This window comes from Amblyomma mixtum, chromosome 5 (genome assembly GCF_055824585.1).
Source record: "Amblyomma mixtum isolate Tamu chromosome 5, ASM5582458v1, whole genome shotgun sequence".
Lineage (NCBI taxonomy): Eukaryota > Metazoa > Arthropoda > Arachnida > Ixodida > Ixodidae > Amblyomma > Amblyomma mixtum.
In genome coordinates, this window is record NC_143016.1 from 51833773 (window position 1) to 51852900 (window position 19128).

Sequence of the window (19128 nt, forward strand, 5' to 3'; positions counted from 1 at the left end):
ATAGGACGCACAGAAAACCACTTTCGACCTCATCCTGGCGGTCAAAATCACTACATAAATATGAAACAAACCTCCCAAAATCTGCTTATAAATAAACGCATCTGTTCACTCCAGTAGTTCATCGAACGCATCCAGACTTTCCTCACCTTCCAGACGAAATCACAGAAAACAGAGTGCGCCACACGCTGGCAGAAGTCAGCGAGTACTCTGCAGCGACGCCTGCGGGAAATACAGGCGCTTCCCGTGACATAACGACACGATACCCAAAACTGCAACAGGTCTTATTCGCGCAGCCGCCCGCACCCGTATACGCTCGGCTAACAAAAGGCGACGGCGCGTCGACGCGCGTTCACAGAGCATGCAAAGAGAGGTGTTCAGGAAAGGCGCGTCTTCCTGAGCACGATTTTTGGAGGCGCCGCAACGCCTATGCTATATACTAAGCGGCGAGATTAAGATTTCAACGGACCCTGCGACGACTGCGACTTAAAATAATCTTTAGCCCACCGCTCCTGCACATATCAGGCTCGCAGCTGTTTTCGGGGAATGTGGCAAGTCACGAATTCGCTTTGCATGACAGGAATGTAAGGCTGTGACTTCAAGAAGCAGGTGAAAAGGCTGAAAAGTAATAGCCGGCTTCGCGCATCTCGAGGTAGAGCGCTCCCAGAGGAACTGCTCCCGCTTTATAGCCCCAAGCGTGAACCGAGCTGCCTTATATAGCAGTACTTCTCCACACTGGCGCTCAGTACAAATAAGAGCGATACGTCTAAATCATTCCCGTCTAATGTGGAAAGAAGTTGCAAAGGACAAGAGTTTATTTTTGTCGTTGAAACTAGCGGAGACAAATGAACAGTGCAACATTTGCATTCTCTTTCCACTGAAGTAAAAAGTTAACCATACTTTGGTGGGATGATTCGCAATAACAGTTTGATTTCGCCTTGAACGCAAGGACCGGTTGACATAAAGTGCGTGAGCCATTTTAATCTACTCTTGCAAGTATCCTCTGCAAGTTTGAAAGATAGGCGATACGTTGCAGGTAGTACATGTTTCGGTGTTTGCTTTTCTGTAAGTTTGACTGGCCGCTGAAACATGTTTGTTCCAAGTGCATGCAACGCACAAAACTAAACGCACACAACACAACCCTTACACAGAAAAAGTTTACAACATACAACACGCACAGAACAAAGAACATTTATTATTTTTAACACCACTCTCCTCCCCGCCCCATACTCGTTAACGGAAGCTTGCACAGCCACGAGGTCTTAAACCGCATTAATCTAGAACGTAGACTTATTAAAGGTGCAGTGAAGAGGAATCTGAACTCGTCTTATTGCCGCGGGAAATCGATCTACACGTTCCCAGCGTTCTTAGAAACTCCGATTTATTGCCCTGTGTGGCTGATTTCCCTAATTAAATCGAATTAACGTCCGGCTCCCGCCTTTTTTTTTTTAATTCTCCCCGTCCGGTGGGCGGAGTCGACCAACGCGTGGAGTGCCTTTCACTCAGTCCCGTGGCGGTTTGCCGCTCTGCCATCGGCGGAGTAATACGTAATAATCCGTAGAAGCAAATAGTTCGCGCGTATATTTATTTCTGCGGGCTTATTTTGCGGCTATATTATCCGCGAATGAAACTATTCATCCACAGAAACCTAGAAAACAAAATAAAGCGAAAGCAAAGCCTCCACGGAGCTGGCTGAAAGGCAATCCACGTGTTGGTCGATTCCGCCCACCGTACGGGGAGAATTCAAAAAGTAAAGGCTTGAGCCGGACGTTAATTCGATTTAATTAGGGAAATCGGCCACACAGGGCAATAAGTCGAAGTTTCTACGAATTCTCAGAACGTGTAGATCGAGTTCGCGCGGTAAAAAGACGAGTTCAGATTCCTCCTCAGTGCACCTTTAAGGCCTAAAACGCCGAATAATATCACACCTGTAACCTGACACTAAAAGCCAACAATCATTGGTAAACTTGTCAGATCAATTTGAGAGGGAAAAAAATTGCAAGGAAACCTAAGCTCCTCCTTATGGGTATGACGAGATAGTGTAATGGGTTAATGCCCATACATACGGAATTGGTCATTATCGACTTCACATTCGTGGATTACTTCGAGTTCTCATACCACTCCTGGAGCAGTGGTGCAGCGATTAAGCGATGTGCCACTGCCCTGTGATGACAGGTTCTGCCACCAGGGGGCTTGTGCAACAAAGGTTGCTCTTCCCGGGGAAACTCTCGCATTCAATCATTAATTTAATTGCCATCTGCCACGGTGCTCAGTTTACTAACAATGCAGTGAGCAGGTTGAGATGACGCCACAGGGTCAGGTCGCCTAGGTGGCCCACAAATATCTTGCTTCTCCGGGGATTTTTCGCTCACAACGCCGACGGCGACATGGTAGCCCTAACGTTATCGAGTCAGAATCAAAAGGACCCACCAACATGCTCCCTAAACGAGGTTACAAGCCATCACCGCATGAATATTTTACGTGAAATCCCGGTCGGAAACCATAACAGAAAATATTTTGCTCTCATTGAAGCTTTCTTTTCCAACATTTTTGGACATGGCCTTGACGTAACGACATATATTGTTGTAGTATCAACAGAATATTCGCTAGAATTGCGCATTCCCTTGTAACGACAGAACCCGTTGGTCATGACGACAAGAGATTTCCAAACAGTACAGAAAACTGTCGTTACGGCAGGAAGACCAAACATTTTGTTGTATTCTAGGCACGACTATGCTGCATTTTTTTATAAAACACACCCACGTAAAATTTTCGGTACAAATAGAAAAATTGAATAACAACGGCAGAGGAGAGAACTCCATCGCGTCCTCCACGCACAAGAGGCGAATATAGTCCTATGCTTAATAGGTGTTAACTGGGATGCCTCGACCTTAAAGGGCGAATAGCTGCAGTCTTGAGGGGGCTGCCCCCAGTCACTGGGTGGTGTTGCAACCGCTGGCTGTACCTCCTTTGATTGGTGAACAGGTTTCACGTCCTAACCCCCCCCCCCCCCCCTCCCCTCCACCGCATGTCAGCGAAAAATAAAAGCTTCGAATTAGAACAAAAGTTCTTTGGAGGAGGTTTTTCCTTATAAACCCATGCGTCAGCCGTGTCACGCGGTTAGCGGCGCCACCACGGGATGGCGCTGTGTGAGCTCGCGCCAGAGAGGGCGAAGCGCATAGAGCGAGTACGAGACTGAGGAGGGGCGCGGAGAGGCCCCAACGACAGCGCAAACATTCTATGACGGATGGAGTGAAGTGAGAGGATGAGGAGGAAGGGGTGGTGGTTAAAACATATAGGGGGGCCCTGAGTACAGGGCTCCAGTGCAGAAGGCCACTCTCCTGGCTTGTTCCACTAGGCGACATTGGTCACCCAGTTGCGAGCTAAGCAGCGCAGCCTCTCCTGTTTCACTACAGACACAGCGTACAGACACAGACACAGACGAAGGAAGGACAAGCCTCCTTATAACTGAAAGTTTATTGGAAAAGACGTGGATAGTATATACTTAGGGTTATTCGTTTTCGGGTTTTATATTTTTTAAATTCGGGGGGTAAAAATCGGGCGTTATTTTTCGGCTTCATAATCGGGGAGAAATCCAGTTTTTTGTGGAAAATCTCCGAAATTCGGGTTTTATCGGGTTAAATTTGCAAGCTAATAATTTATTTCATTTGCTCTAACCGGTGGGTAACAATTAGGGCTATATCTTGGGCTGCTTTTAAGAAAGTATTGCGAAATTTGGCATTTCTTTGGTAATTATTACTCGCAGTGAGAGGCAACGGTCAGTTTTGAGAAAAGAAACATTTCATTCACGAGGGCTGGTCATCGACGTTCTACACGTCCTTATTAACATACATAATCATCTGCATGCGCAACATCTCGGTTTTCATCCGAGACCTGTCTGGTCTCTGCAGGTACCTTAGCTGAGAGAACGTTCGCTCAACGTCACAGCTGCCATTAGCTAGGCACAACAATGACAACGCTGCATTTGCTAGCCTTGAGTAACGCACAGTTGCGTCGTTCCACATCACTTCAACACCTTCATCTGCGGGGCTTGCTTCCAGCAAGTAGTGGTTAAACTCCTCGCGAAGCGAGCCTAAATCGTCCATCACGGAAATAAAGAGAGGTCGGTAGTCATCAAACGACTGACTCAGCAGCCGCTTCCGGAACGGACCGAGTACGGCTCCCAGTTTCCACTATGTCAACTGGTTTTCTTTGTCTGAGACTAGAGGCACAGCAATTCCGTGGGCACAATTATTTCAGAAATCGCGAAAAATCGGGTTTTACCCGATATTTTAGGAACACGTTCGGGGCGCAAAAATCGGGTAAAATCGGGTTTTACCCGAAAACGAACAACCCTATATATACTCAATCTACAACCAGAAACGCATGCGCTTCGCCAAAAAGGAACAGAATACAGATAAGGAGATACAGATAAGAAAGACGTTTTGTGCTGGGCGAGTACAGTACGTCTTTAAAAGGTTCTCCTTCGTCTAACCTGGCCTTGCATTACAAAGATGGTTGTGTTAATTATTCCATTTTTTTTTATTTTTAATTGCCTGAGGACCCGTGTTAGGCGTTACACAGGGGAAGAAGTAAATATGGAGTTCCTCGAAGAAAAATTCGTACACTCCTCTGTTTAAAAAAAACTTATGTTCTATATAGGCATAAAGAACCGTTAACAAGATAAATAGGTGAGGCATGTCATATTCACGAGAACTGTGACGCGTACGTTAGCACTCCTCATGTTCTTATCCACGACTGTGAAATTATGTACCAGGATTCCTATCAGTAAAGCATTTTGTGTCTTGTTGGGGAAGCGCATTCTCTCCTAGCTGTAGACTGAGTGTGCATTGTCCGTGTCTTTTCCAATAAACTTTTATTTGTTAGTAGCACTTGTCCTTCATTATTCGTCTATTGCCGCGGCGCTGTTTGTAGTCAAACAATGTATGAACTAGCTCATTTCTACGTTCTACTGCAGTTCCTCAGGTGTGCGGTGATGTGAAGGGGCTGGGTGGAAGGTTTTGAAGGAAGGTTTAATGTGTGAGGTTCGCAGGCTCACGTTAGAGAGGGATAAAGAACGATGAGACTCATATTGACCAAGTGTTACGACATGCTCCAGACGAGGAAGAAAATCGCCGAGTACGTGAAGCACTAGCATTGCGTGCAATACAAGCCGAACAAATGAAGTGTTCGAGGAAAGCGGATGCAGAATGAGTCACGAAGGTGTTTCCCAAGCAACTGCAAGGCATTGTTTGCAGTCATTCTGAGTGAGATCACCTCTGGTTCTGGAACGACCGCATGCATTACCATCGTTTTGTTGTCGTATACGCTCAAAGATCCGTTTACGACTGCGGAACTCGCTAAAAAATTTCCACCTGGCCACCGCCTGGCTCTGAATTTCATGTTGTTTTTTTTTGTTTCATGTTGTTTTCAGTTTGTTTTTGCACCCAACTAATGAATCAGAAGTCTACACAAAATTTATGCATTTGAATAACAGTGCAGCATTAGATGTAGACAATATCCTGTTAAATATGTTTTGGAGCATATTCTTCCTGTTCTAACTCATATCTATAACTTGGTCCTTGAAACGGGCATATTTCCAGTTGCCATGAAGAAAGCTAGATTAACTGCAGTTCATAAAGGAGGCGATAAAAATTTGGTTTCAAATTACAGGCCAATATCTGTCCTCCCAATATTTTCAAAGGGGCTAGAGAAATTAATTTATGATCGAGTAATTCTTTTTCTAGATAAGCATAATGTGCTAACCAATGCTCAACATGGATTTCGGAAAAATAGATCAACCTAGACAGCCTTATTGACTCTGAAAGAAAATATACTAGAAAATATAGAAAATAACAATTATACTTTAGGTTTATTTATTGACTTCACGAAAGCTTTTGATTGTCTTAATCATGATATACTACTGCATAAGCTTTCACTCTACGGAATTCGGTGCATACCACTGGAACTGTTTCGATCATATCTCAGTGGTAGAAAACAGTGCGTATGCGTCGATAGGGAACAGTCAAACTTTTTAACAATTACTCATGGCGTACCACAAGGAAGTGTTTTGGGGCTTTTATTATTTAATTTATATATAAATGATATTGTTACACTTGACCAAACGGCGAAGTTCATAATATATGCAGATGACAGCACAGTGTTATTTTCTGGCCAAAGTGTACCCAAATTAGTATTAAAATGCAATGATGTGCTTGACAAGCTCTTGCTCTGGTCGCAGCGCAACAAGATAAATATTAATGCAGCAAAAACAAAAGCAATTATCTTCCGGGCAAAAAATAAACCATTTGAAATTCAACACGCAATTAGATATGCTGATAATGAGATTGAAATTGTGCATGAGCATAAAATTCTGGGAGTAGTTTTCTCAGCTAATCTTAGCTGGGATACGCAGGTTTATAACATCTGTAAAAAGCTCGCTGCGACAACAGGAGCACTGTCACGATGCCACACGCTGCTACCGTCAAAGGTTAAGCGACAAATTTATTATGCACTCTTCGAATCACATATTAATTATTGCAGTTTAATATGGGCAACCACTACGAAAGCAAATATCGCGATGATTCTGTGCCTCCAAAAGAAAGCCCTTCGTCACATCGCAAATGTACACTACTTATCCCCAACAACCATTCTCTTTCCATTGTATCACATCATCAGCATTGACCACATGTACGACTTCCGGATGTTACGTTTGTTTTATTTTTCTAATAGTTCTTACAAGGCCTTTATTACAGAAACAGCGTCCTTAAAAACTAAACATACCTCAGCTAATACCTGCAGCACGGATACTTGTTTGTTCCTCATTTTAGGACTAATTATAAACTACAAACACTGCAACACAATCTTCCGCATGTACTCAACAAATATAAACATACCACAGATTTCAGATTCACAAAATTGCGGCGGTATTTTTTTGATATGTGATGTTTTTTTTGCACTCATTATGTATTTCTGATTCTCTAGGTGCACTATGTTCTAAAATTTTTGATCATTTTATACAACTTGATGTGTGTACTCTGCTTTAATGTATGTATATTTCATTGTAAGTGTATTTTATTGTTTGCATTCTATAGTGTGTACTTTTGTTCTCCTTTTGTTGTATCTTGCTTATGTTTATTTTAATCACCTTAAATGTCTAAGCCACTGTATGTAACGGTTTTCCGGGCCCAGTCAAGCTGCGAAAGCAGATTTTGCCTGGAAATCCTTCCAGTTGTTCTGAAAAATAAAATTCAATTCAATTGCCGTAACCGGGGCGTCATTTTAATTCGCTAGCATGAATATCCTAACTATGGCAAAATCTGTTGGTCTGTTGCGTGATGCCACCACCCTCTAGGTTGCTGCCCCTAGCTACCCACCCATCTTTTTCCTCTACTCATCGCCACCCTCCAGAATCTTCCCTCACCACCAAACAACCTTTGTTAAGCCTCCAAAAGCTTCACCCACCACCCAACTTCTCCTTCTAGTAGGCTTACACCCACTAACCACCCACCTTTGTCCTGCACCCACCTTTACCATCCATAAGCCGCCACCCAACACCAACCAACCCACATATAAAACAAAAAAGCTACAACTACCACGAACTAACCATCTTCGCACTCCAAAGGCCATACCCCCCACCGATTCACTCACTCCGCCCTAAAGACGCTACCACCCGCGATAACCTTACGCAGCACTGAAACGAAAAAACGACGCAAAATACAATTCAAGGACGCAACGGGACGGTGATTATTGAAGAAGCCATATGAACAACTAATCTGCAGATTAGTTTCATGCCATTGTATCATCACCTGTGAATTTTTTTTTTGCTCAATTTTTCTGGGCACTTTTCTATTGGCAGCAGTGTCCCTGTCTGATTTCCTCTCACTAGCAGGTAATCGAAAAGCAGATCACCATTACCATCTGATAAATGACGTTTTCCGCAGTCGCTATAATGCATTTCAAGAGTGGAGAACAACTCTTGCATTTCTCTCATTCTTGCTGTCGGGACCCGCTGGTAAATCGCGACTTCATGCAGTCAGCGAGTGCTGCTAAAAGCAGATGTCACCAGCTTTCATTGCAGCCAACATTTCATGACAATCTTTCACTCTTTTTCTCCCAATTTTAGATACCAACAGTCTTGAGCACATTTAGCCAACATACCTTCGACAGAACCAAATGTTTGTGCAAGACTGATTACCCGGACAGAGTACAAGTTCTCGGTTTAGTAGAAACATGACGAAAGCCGCGCACTTGTCAGTCATAAGTACGCCTCCTACTCCGCGGCACATTTCCTCTGTAGGGGCTTCCCATTTATCGCCTTCCAGGGATCCTATGAGTTGCCTCACCAAAGCTGGCTGATGTATTGCTGTCTCACAGGGCTGAGAACTGTCCCCGTATAAACATAATGACCTGACGAACACTTTCTAGAATTATTTTTCCTCTTGATCAAAATTCCGTGACTGTCACCGCATTTGCCACAACGGGCAACGAACGGGTGTCCGAAATAACTCTGCAGTAAGTTAACGCGCATAGCCAATCATGCTTTCTTCGGAACCTGCTGTTCTAATTTTGGTTCAACCCCTAGAGAGGTCTTTACAGAAATGTGAACCTAGCAAATTAGCCGCTTTCTGCAGAATTGTGATGCCCCTAACGCTGATTTTTTTTTTTACTTCGTGAATTCAGATACATTTACATAGCAACTCCGGTGTATTTTACGTTATGCAGAAACATAAGCAAATTTATTTCGCATAAATACTTGCTTAGAAGCACGTGCTCCAACATAGCCATGAAGGCTGTCATTTTATTGTAGGTTTTAGGGGTCAGGTACGGCTTCGAAAAAACTTTCACTTGACTGCACAATCCTTAGACTGCCTATACTACAAATCTCACTGATTAGGAGCGAGCGGGAATCTTTCATTAGAACAATTTGTGCGGCCGCAATTGTGGGCAAAGCCCCTTGGTATAAGTTAGGACGCGCCCCACTCGTCCCCTTTGGTTTGCTTTCCTGCGATGCACCCTTCCTAGTTAGCTACCTTAAATAACAAGAGAGGGCGCCTGCATCCTCCCCACCTGTGACCGTCTAGCTTCACTTAGCAAGGCGTATGTGTATTTGCCAAATAGTCACTAGTGTTGTTACCTAGAATATTTTCTCTGCCGCCTTGGTTATTATTTCTTCGGCAGGCTGCATTCATCTCACGTGAGTGTAGGTCTGGCCAGATTTCTAGCGCAGCAAGACGAGGACAGCGAAACGAAGTCCACTTAGTTTCTTTGTCCTCGTCTTTCTGCGCCAGAAACCTGGATAAATATGTACCAGCAGGCCTGCGAGAATTTTCTGTAGGTGTGTTCGTAGTGAGCGAAAGGAAGGGTGCTCACGATTAGTATGTGACCGCGCTGGAGAGGTTGAAAAGCGCCGTGTTAAGTGGTCTGTCTCGAGGAGGCAGTGCTGCATAACGGAGTTCTCTTTTGATAAACGCTCCTTTTGTCTTATTTTCCATTTATGTTTGTAAAATAGGTAGCCCACTTACTATGAACTTCGGACAAAACAAGCAATTTATGTGTGCGACCTTTAAGAGGGCCCAGCTGTACTTATGAGGGGAAATGTATTTTTTTTTCACAAATGGCAAGTGGCGCTTGAAAAGGTTAAACATGAAAAGTTCACGTAAAAAGTATTCGGCAAGAATGCATACTTCCGAGTTTTGCTTGGATCCTAGCGTGGACGTGCAGGGCATGACTGAAGTGTGTCGTCGTGTGCATCATGTATACCACTATATTATGAGCTTTAAAACAGATTCTAGGAATGATTACTATACTCCCTAATGCGAAATTTAAGCGCAGCTCTCCCGTCTTCGGTGGCGCGAACGGCAAGGTCATCTCGAAGGCGCCACATAGTCTCTGTTCGGGCAGCTAGTTTAACAGCAGCGGCAGACGAAGCATTTCCACTGGTTGCGTCGCTCATTCTTCAGAAAGAACTGGTGGAGACTGTTTTGTATTGTATAATATTAACAGACGCTTTATACTAAGAAGACAACGCTGTGAGTGTCGTGGCCGACGCGGGAAATCTGTAGCGTGAAGCACATTTTACACCACCGCCCGCCAACGGAGCGGAGCGTGGCGTGACTGCGAGAAGGCACCACGTGCTGAGCGTGGGCACGTGCCGCCGCACATCCGCTCTTGCAGTAGTGATGGACGACGACGCGCACGGCGCTCCCGCGCCTACCCCTCGCAACCGCTCTGGCTCCATCTGTGAGCGAGCGGCGGTACTCGCGTTCGCTCGGTTACGCCGACGGCGACACGGCTCAACCCATGAACGAGTGCTTAAAGGGACTATGAAACAAATTAATTGAGATTACGTAAAGATAGGCAATCCATCACTCGTCACCCCAGCGAAAGAATTTTCGAGCTAGCATGAATAACAACGAAGTTATAGACGATTAAAAATCACGCTCCTCCTCTCCCCCCTCAACTCATACGCGCGGAGCACCAAGAAAAAATAAAGAAAACAGCTCCGGGACTGGGCTCCGCCCATGAATACGTCATTCGCTGACGTTCGGTTTACGGCTTCCGGTTGTCGCACTCCCGAGGAGCAGCGTGCGTCGGCAGCGTTTCTCAGGTCTCGGCGCTTTCTTTGCTCCCGAACTCCCGGCAGAAATAGGCGGCAGAGGTAAATTGGAAACATATGCGTGAAGGCAATGCCCTGGCCCGCGCTTGCCCGAGGGGGTCGCGCGGCGCCTCGAGCAGACGATTTTCACCGCTACCGGAAGTGTGCCCGTGACGTCGTAGCTGCCGCGGCTCGAGCGAATGACAGCGTGTGGTGGCCTACCGACGTCATGGGACTAGTGACGTCTGTTTTCCCGGTTTTGGTTTCAAAATCGCTCCCTACGAAGACACCAATCGGCCCGCGAATTTTAAAAAACGCGATTTTTAAAAAGCCATAATAAATTGCCGGCTCAGTTCCGAAGACTCATACTTGGTGTCAGTGCTACTGAGCATAACTTCTAACATTTACAAGCGTCTTTTAATTCTTTTCATGGTCCCTTTAAGAGCTGCGCTCTAATAACGATATGGACAAGTAGACTAACGTGGCAGTTTCGGCTTGTTGGTTTGTCATGACGAAAGCGTATAGTGCACTAAGGGAAGAGAATACAAGAAAGGAAGACACATGGTCAACGGACGAACGTAAAAGTGGTCTTTTTGCGTCTCTGATAAGACGAAAAAATTATGCAAAATGGCAAAACCTGACGGTTCAAAGAAGCTAGAGTGCAAAAAGAAGCACCGAAAGAAGTTCGTAGAACGTACTAACTCAACTGCCTACAGCATCCCTTCGACATGCAGCAAAAACTATATTGACCAAATCGTTGCGCGTTTAAATGATCGCCCTCGGTGACATTGTAAAAATGTAACTGAACAGCGAGGAGAGTTTGCACGCACATTGCAGAAAATGCAGGAAAAACAAAAACGTGCAGATCAGAACCAAAGTGAACCGGGCGAAATGTACATGTCCAAAAATCAAAATGAATCAGATGATGTGGCCACGTCCCAGCCCGTTTGCCGTGATTGCACGGTTGTCACCAAAAGCAGATAACAACTGACTTGGGAGATTATCTAAGCAGAAATTATATGCCGATTAATGTGCTTCCTGCGTGTCACAGTTATCGATCGCTCTTACTCACAAGAAGCTATTGCACCTGCGCCATCACATGAATATCTCGCCTGTTGCGCATGCGTGACGTCGCCCATGCTTTTACTATATATTCCGTCCCGAGGTTGGAAATAAACTGTTGTAAGTTAGCGCTCGTGTGTCCCATTTGTCTTGCTTTCTTGTGTCCTCGTCTCTTAGTGCGCTGCAGCATCAGCCAGGTCAAGTAGGTTTTCCTGTCGTCCTTGAAGAGCTCAGAGTTACTACATGATAATGTAGGAGGACATTATATTCTCTGATTAACTGGCAGTTACTGAAGAGGTTTATGCTCTTCTTCTAAGGCACCTTCATGACACCGAACTAGAACCCAAACCCTGACGTCACGAACTAGAAACCTTTCTAGTTGCTCGAACGACCGGTGAAAGACAACATTTATTGCAGAGAACTGGCTCGCAAACATTGATAGATCCTTTCATTTATCTAAACTATCACTATGGCGGAGCTATTATCGCCAGTATAAAGCAAATCTAATGCCGCTTAGTAGCCACCGCCAACATCAACTTCACCCTCCTGCTGACCTTGCCTACAGCAGCTCACCAGCGACCGCTGTACCGCTACTCATTCATCATCGTTAATGGTTTAGAGCCCTTAACGAACAAATTCAGCATAAAAACGCACACGAACAAGGCTAATTAGTCTGCAATGACGTTTGCCCGTTCAAACATACATAGCAACCGGGTTAGTAGTCGTTCTTTTTTAAAGACTCAACATTTCGACCAAATTTTAACGTCAGAGAGAGATCCAGAGGTCTAAAACATATTTGCTATACTGCTAAAAGCCAATGCAAGCTTTGCTTGTATTTTTTTTTAATTCGTCTTAACCAAGTTTTTCCTCACATGCATGTACACCCCTCGTCAAAAGTATACGGCCCAAGAAGTTTGCTTGTAAGGCCTGCTGTTTGCCTCGTTATGCATCCTCATCGACCGTAACCTCTCCAAAGGGGAATGACTTTGCATCCTCTATCCTCCCACGCTTCGGACTCTTAGATGTGCTAAGCAGCCCCGCTTAACAGATTAGAAGCAAACCCCTTGAGCTGTATACTTTTGACGGTGGCTGTACTTCGATTTTTTTTCCTTTACTTACGTTAAAAATGCGGGCGCACTTCATACGTAAGGCAGCTCACTGACGATGCATGCTAATCCGGCTGCACTGCACCCGTGTTGCACTGGTATCCAACTCGAGTGGGAACGCAACACAAAGATTATGCAGTGTCACGCCAGTTTATGTGGTCCTATCTGATCTTACATTTTCACTTATCAGCAAGTAAAGCGACAAGAAGCGGTCGTTGTGTAAGCTATCACAGTTAATGCTGCTGTGGCCTAATAGGACGTGTCAATAAAAGATGGCGTCAGTACTGGCAAAGTTAACGAGGCCACTAGTATATTGCTGAAATAAACACCACTACATCTCTCTTGGGCATCACTTTTAATCGTGAAGGAACTGTGGAATATTTTAGGATACTGCTATGGACATACTGATGCCAATTAATGGTCTAAGCTTTTGATGCGTAGAAAAATCTTGCTTTAGAAATTTGTCCTGAGTGCGCTTGTCAGGAATTTTGGGATATGCAATTAATTGCGTATAATACCGGCGTTCCAAAAATTGATGCATGCATTTGGAAAACTGCGTAAATGCGTAAAATTTGGCATCATTCTGTGACCTAACCTAACAACGCAAGCTACTCGTAGATATTGCCTGAAGTCTACTGCCAAATTGTCATCCTAAAGCTGGCATGTTAGCCGCCTCGGTTAGCACAGTTGGTAGAGCGACTGTTCCGGGGGAGATGTGGTCCCGGGTTCGAACCCCGGATCAGGCCGAAATTTTCTTTAACTGAGAGACTTCGGAGAAAGCTGTAGAGCTTTCCTCTGTAGTCATTGATTGAGCATGAGTGAATGCCAATTGAGTTATTAATCAATTCGCTCACGCCATACTATGTGCTAGCCGTCCCGATTATCTAATTTATGGAGCAAGGCGGTGCTCCAGGGTTCGAACCCTGGACCAGGACAATGGTTTCTTTAGCTACGAGGTTTCTGTGGAACCTGTATATCTTTTCCTTGTAGCCGTTGACCGCGCTTGGGTGGATAGTAAAGACTAATTACTCCCTTATTAACGCGATAGCTTTAAGGAGCTCATGTCACAAAAAATCCGGCATCGTTGACTGTGAGTGAAAAAACCCCGAAAAGTCTCCAGAGAAGCAACCTAGGAGGTATGTAGATCAGCTTGGTCACGTGTTCTTGAGGTGTCATAACCTGCCCACCGGATTCTCAGCAAACTGCCCACCATAACAGACAGGAGTTAAATTAATGGTTCGTCACGAGAGGTTGCTGAGAAGAGCAGCCTGGATCGCACAAGTCCCACAGGTGGCAGCACCTGCCACCTCAGGGCAGTGACGCATCGCTTAACCGCTGCACCACGGCGCCAGGAGTGGTACGAGGACTCCCAGGAATCTATGAAGGTTAGGTACATATTGCCCAAATCTGCATATATGGGAATTAACTCAATACGCTATCGCGTCATTCTCTTAAGGCGGAGCTTAAGTGTCACCTCCAATTTTTACATGTCTTTGTTAGCAGCTATAATAGACCCATCAGTTGATGTCTGTCTGATGTGAACATTCATAGCGCAATCAATACACGCAATCGACAAAGCGAGCAAGGCAGTACATTAGCAAGGAAGAACTGCGCTGACGCTTCTGCCTTAAGTAACTTCCGGACGGTGCATTCTGTGTAATCTGATCGTGACGCTACCCTGTCTGCGCGACACTCACTTACACAAATATAAGAAAGTTACAAAACCATCTCGCGACACTGCTTCTGCGGGCGCATAAAACGGCCTTTAACAAGGAACTTCCAGACCAAGCGCGCCACTCATGGGGTGTTTGTGCAGGGCATCCGCGGACGTACTGGAGACAGACTGCACGCTATGGCTGGAATGTTGCAACATGTTATCGCACTCGAAACCACCGGAGAGGAGAACAGCAAAGAAAAGAATACAGGTTCCCCCGCATTCGTGACAGCGCTCGCCGTCACTCACGCATGCACGGGGACAGCGGAAAAGCCCTTGGGCAAGAGCAAGGTCTTGGGCAAAAAACGCGCCAAGCATGAGAGTTCTGCGCCGAATAGCAGCAGCAAGCAGCAGGGACGGTGTGTCAGCGGCCACTGCGGCACCGACTGCGTGTGTGCGGCGGGGTCCCCGCGGCGGCAGAGACGGCGGCGCGGCCAAGCCGGTTTAGCTCGGGCCGGGCGTCCGGCTGCCGCCAGGAAGACCCACCACCGGCAGAGCCCCCAATCGTTGGGCGACGCAAAGCCGCCGATACTCCGGATGCTTTGACAGAGGAGGAGCCTTCTCTACCTTTCCCTACCGGTCGACGACCTTAGCGGCTGTGAAGCGCCGAATACCGGATGGGCCGACTTGCGTCGGCGCGGGGGTCCCGAGCGCTCCACTGCGCGCCACCCCCGACAGGGTCGGCCACCAGAAGCAGGCGGTGACTCCGCGCAGGTCGCGTCTTCGGGTGAGTGTTTTTTTTTTCTGCCTACCCACTCCCCAATTAATTTCATACCTGCACTGACCTTGAGGTCTGCGTCCTGAGCAGCCCTTGTCTTCTTCAAGTGTCAAGGTCAGGTGACGTGCGCCGCTCTTGCACTCACCTTTCGTCTAGCATGCCGTGTCTGGCCCCCTGATACGTGACTTCTGTAGCCTAACGAAGGCGGCTGTAGGGCAGGAACGAATAATATCTCGTCTACATCTCGCTCTTTTCGCAAGTGACTGCCTGAAGTTAAACGCTCTAGCCATGGTCTCTCTCGTCTCTCTGTAGAGACAAGTCGGAAGTTGTGTAAATATTTTGAGGCACCACTGCTGAGTCATCATGGGAGACTGTGTCGCATATCGCCCCCTTCCGGCGACCGCTCATAAACTATCCTCAAAATGTTTCCAATCGCTCCCACAGGCGTTTCCACCACTAGCGCGGCGGAATGTGACGGCTAATATGCACTCAGAATGATAACACTTGCTTTACATAGTTGCACTCTTGCGTGATGTGAACATATAAACAATGCAAACAACTGTGCTGTCTCATATCTTGAGCAGAAAACACGCAGAGGAGAGAGACAAGGTAGCGCGAAGGTCAAGACGTGCGTAAGTTCGATGAATGATCTTACGGTAGCGTGACAGACGCCCAAGGTCAATGTCTTCCGGCCAAGCTACAGCCATTTCTCCCCCTACTAGTCGCTGTCGCGTGAGATGCCTTAGCGGGGCGGAGGGCTGCGGCTCGAGACTGTTGCATATTCAGAAGTACCGCTTATCAGATTGGGGATGCCAGGAGCACATTTCTTGTTTTATTCACTACTGCATCATTAGAGGTAGCCCTCCACTTTCTAACTGAAATCAGTAATGCAAGACACGTAGCTCGAAACTCTCTGTTCTATTCTGTGAGCACATTGTGCACATTGCAATGAATGCGATTAGCTGCTTTCTTCCTGTGTATGCACACAGAATGTCGTGCATATCGTCACCAGGCGCGTGCTTCTTGTCCGTAGGAGGGTCACCGAACTCTGAGTACACATCATGAAGACCAGACTGTTGCATCTCCTGCTCTCCTGGTCACTTCTTCTGGGCATTACAATTGGAGCAGAAAGTAAGTCATGAACGCTTGAAACAGACCTCAGCTCAAAACTACAAGTAAATTTAATGTAGGACTCAAGGCTTCCATTGGAAAGCAAAACGTTGAACCTAAAAAAGAACCCAGGTTTTTGTCTCGTTGTTCTCAAAGACGACCAAGAAACCTCTTTTTTTATTTATTTACTTACTCATTTATTGTTAGTTAAGCCTACTTCCACTCTGTAGAAAATAGGCAGTCGGATGATAATAGATAATGATGATTATGACCGTGGTAGTAGCGTTTAACATCATAATTCAAGCGCCCACACCCAGAAAATTTTGACAAGCGCGTTTTTCAACGGTAATTTGTTTACCAACGTAACTTTCCGCATACGTTAAGGTTGCACCATATCAATGAACATATCCGCAGAGTCTCCCTCGGAGCGCTTGTAATTTTCTGATATTTATTGTCGAAAACGCACCCCCGTGGTTTTCTATGCCAGACTTAAATACTCGGTGCAGGCCCAGGACAAAATTTGAGAACAAGATTTTGGTGCTCATCGGAAGATTAGCGAATTCCCATCAACATGTTCGAACATTGCCTTCAAATATTCCACATTTTCCTCAAAATTAAAAGTTAAGTCCAATATAACGGGACTTGGAACAGCAACAGAAACGTTAATGATTACTTCAGCAAGTTTCCTGCACATCGAAAACGGGACATATACGCTTTGTATTTAAGAAGCAGCGAGTGAAGGTACTACGTGGTACATAAACGCATTTTTCTTGCTCGAGAGATTTTTTTGTTAAGATTGTTAGCGGATCGTAACGCTGAGGCTTTCGCAGCGGCCAATGATGACGCCAAGCTTCGGACCCAGCGACAAAATGACGGTAGTAGCAGCAGGCAGAACCCCGGGCGTATTGTATGCTACTACAGCGCGTGGGCTCTCTACCGACCTGAGCCTATGAACTACGACATCGAGGACATCCCTATAGACAAGTGTACGCACCTCATCTATTCCTTCGTCGGTCTCAGCAACCAGACTTGGGAACTCTTCAGCATTGATCCGGAGTACGACTTCAACAAAGGTCAGTCTCCACGCACTCACGCAAAGACTGACAGCAGCTAAACGTTCCATATATAAAATGGGAGTTTGAGTAGGCTGACTGCGTAACAGCTCGTTCAGTTTTATAAAACAGGCGCTCCCCAAAAACAGTTAATCCACACACGAACTCGCTTCAGTTAGCCATCCGGGTTTCATTAATGACAGAAGTGTGCTGAATTCCGTCACTCATTCTCTCTTCTAAAACCAAACCAGACTATTATAAGAGTCAGCAGAGAGCATTCTCATTTTGTGACAAGGTGCTAGTCTTGTACTGTTAGTCATGGCGACAATGTAGACAGGGATGGACTTGAAGGAAAGTTTTGAGAGGGTTGGTAGCATTTGCATTTCTTGGGCTTCATTCATAAAAAAAAAAAAAAAAATACGGGGTGCCGATGTCCTTTTCCCATTAAATATTGCCACCTTAAATTTCTCTATGAACTTAGACGACATGCAAATTGTACTTGTTAGTTGTTCTTGGTCTCAGGTGCATTTTTGACGGTTCAGACAGCGTCAGCTACTAAACGATGTTATCATAGTTAGTGGCAGTCTCCGGATATCCGTCATTGTTTCGCTTAAGAGCACACAAGTAAAGTCATGAAGATGGCAACGATTTTGACTGCAGCTGAAACCTCGCTTCTGTAAGAGCTCAGCCAGCTGCAGAGTTCACGTGAATACCAAAGGCGATCACTAGAATTGTCTGTGTGTCTGTTGTGCATGGAAATTAATATGGTGTTATTCTCTTCAACCTTGTCCATTTCCTCTTCCCATCCAGGCGGATACAGGCGATTCACGGCACTACGCAAGAAGAACCCACAAATGAAGACACTCCTGGCTGTGGGTGGCTGGGCCGAGGGGGGAAAGAAGTATTCGGAAATGGTGAGCACAACTGGCCGCCGACATACTTTCATCAACAGCGCCCTCAAGTGGGTCCAGACGTACGGCTTCGACGGTTTCGACCTGGACTGGGAGTACCCGGGAGCCTACGACCGCGGAGGTGCATACTCTGACAAGGCCAACTTCCTCCTGCTTGTCAAGGTGAGCGACGGATTAACTAGCACCATGAGAGACTCCATATCGCCAGGCCAAATATCCTGTTGCAATTATGGTCGAGCAGTTATACGTTGGCGCTCATGTTGCATTCATGGCGCTTTAGAGGCGTTAGACAATAAGGACAATCCTTCTTTATGTTAAAAATGTCCCGAAATTTGACAGCATGAAAGGAGCCTAACGCAAAGCAGAGTTATAGCTTTAGTGACGCAGTATTTGGTCTGAAAAGTATGGAAAGTAGAGTGAGTTGTACCGCCAGTTATCCTTTGGAGCACATCGAAGAGTATTTACGTCATTCGATAATCTCTCGGACGGCATTTCGAGCCTACAGCCTTTTCTTTATCCTTCCAGAGAGCAGCGATAGGCAAAGTTTGATCAAGATAATTGAAGTGAGAACAGTTCTTTTATTATGCAACGAAAGCCTCTGCTTGCTTACACCTCTACGCGTGGAAGAAAACTTGGCAGTTACAGCTTTACAAAAAGTAAAATGCGTTGCAGGTGAGCGCCTGTTCTCAGCAAATGAAAACATAAAATACAAGCATTGCAAAACACTACTACTTCGTCTTCATTTTTTTCTTCCAGAAAGCGTACAGTGTCTGAGGCTTGTTAATTTGCCTTGAGTCTCAGAATTTTTTATTCTTTTTTTCAAAAAACGTGTGGATGACCTTTGCAGTATTACTGAAGAGT

The 19128-nt window shown here is 45.7% G+C and overlaps 2 protein-coding genes across 4 annotated transcripts in view; one reads left to right on the forward strand and one right to left on the reverse strand.

Annotated features, from left to right (window-relative positions):
• Positions 1–19128, reverse strand: part of LOC149342140 (uncharacterized) — a 72666-nt gene that overhangs the window by 41015 nt on the left and 12523 nt on the right. The window lies entirely within an intron of this gene.
• Positions 1–19128, forward strand: part of LOC149342141 (endochitinase-like) — a 41781-nt gene that overhangs the window by 13048 nt on the left and 9605 nt on the right. For both annotated transcript variants that reach the window (XM_089544390.1, XM_089544391.1), the window contains exons 2-5: positions 14579–15203; positions 16228–16325; positions 17135–17377; positions 18167–18429. In XM_089544390.1, coding sequence (XP_089400516.1) covers positions 16256–16325; positions 17135–17377; positions 18167–18429 — 576 coding nt within the window. In that variant the 5' untranslated portion in view covers positions 14579–15203; positions 16228–16255. The remainder of the gene's footprint in view (positions 1–14578; positions 15204–16227; positions 16326–17134; positions 17378–18166; positions 18430–19128) is intronic.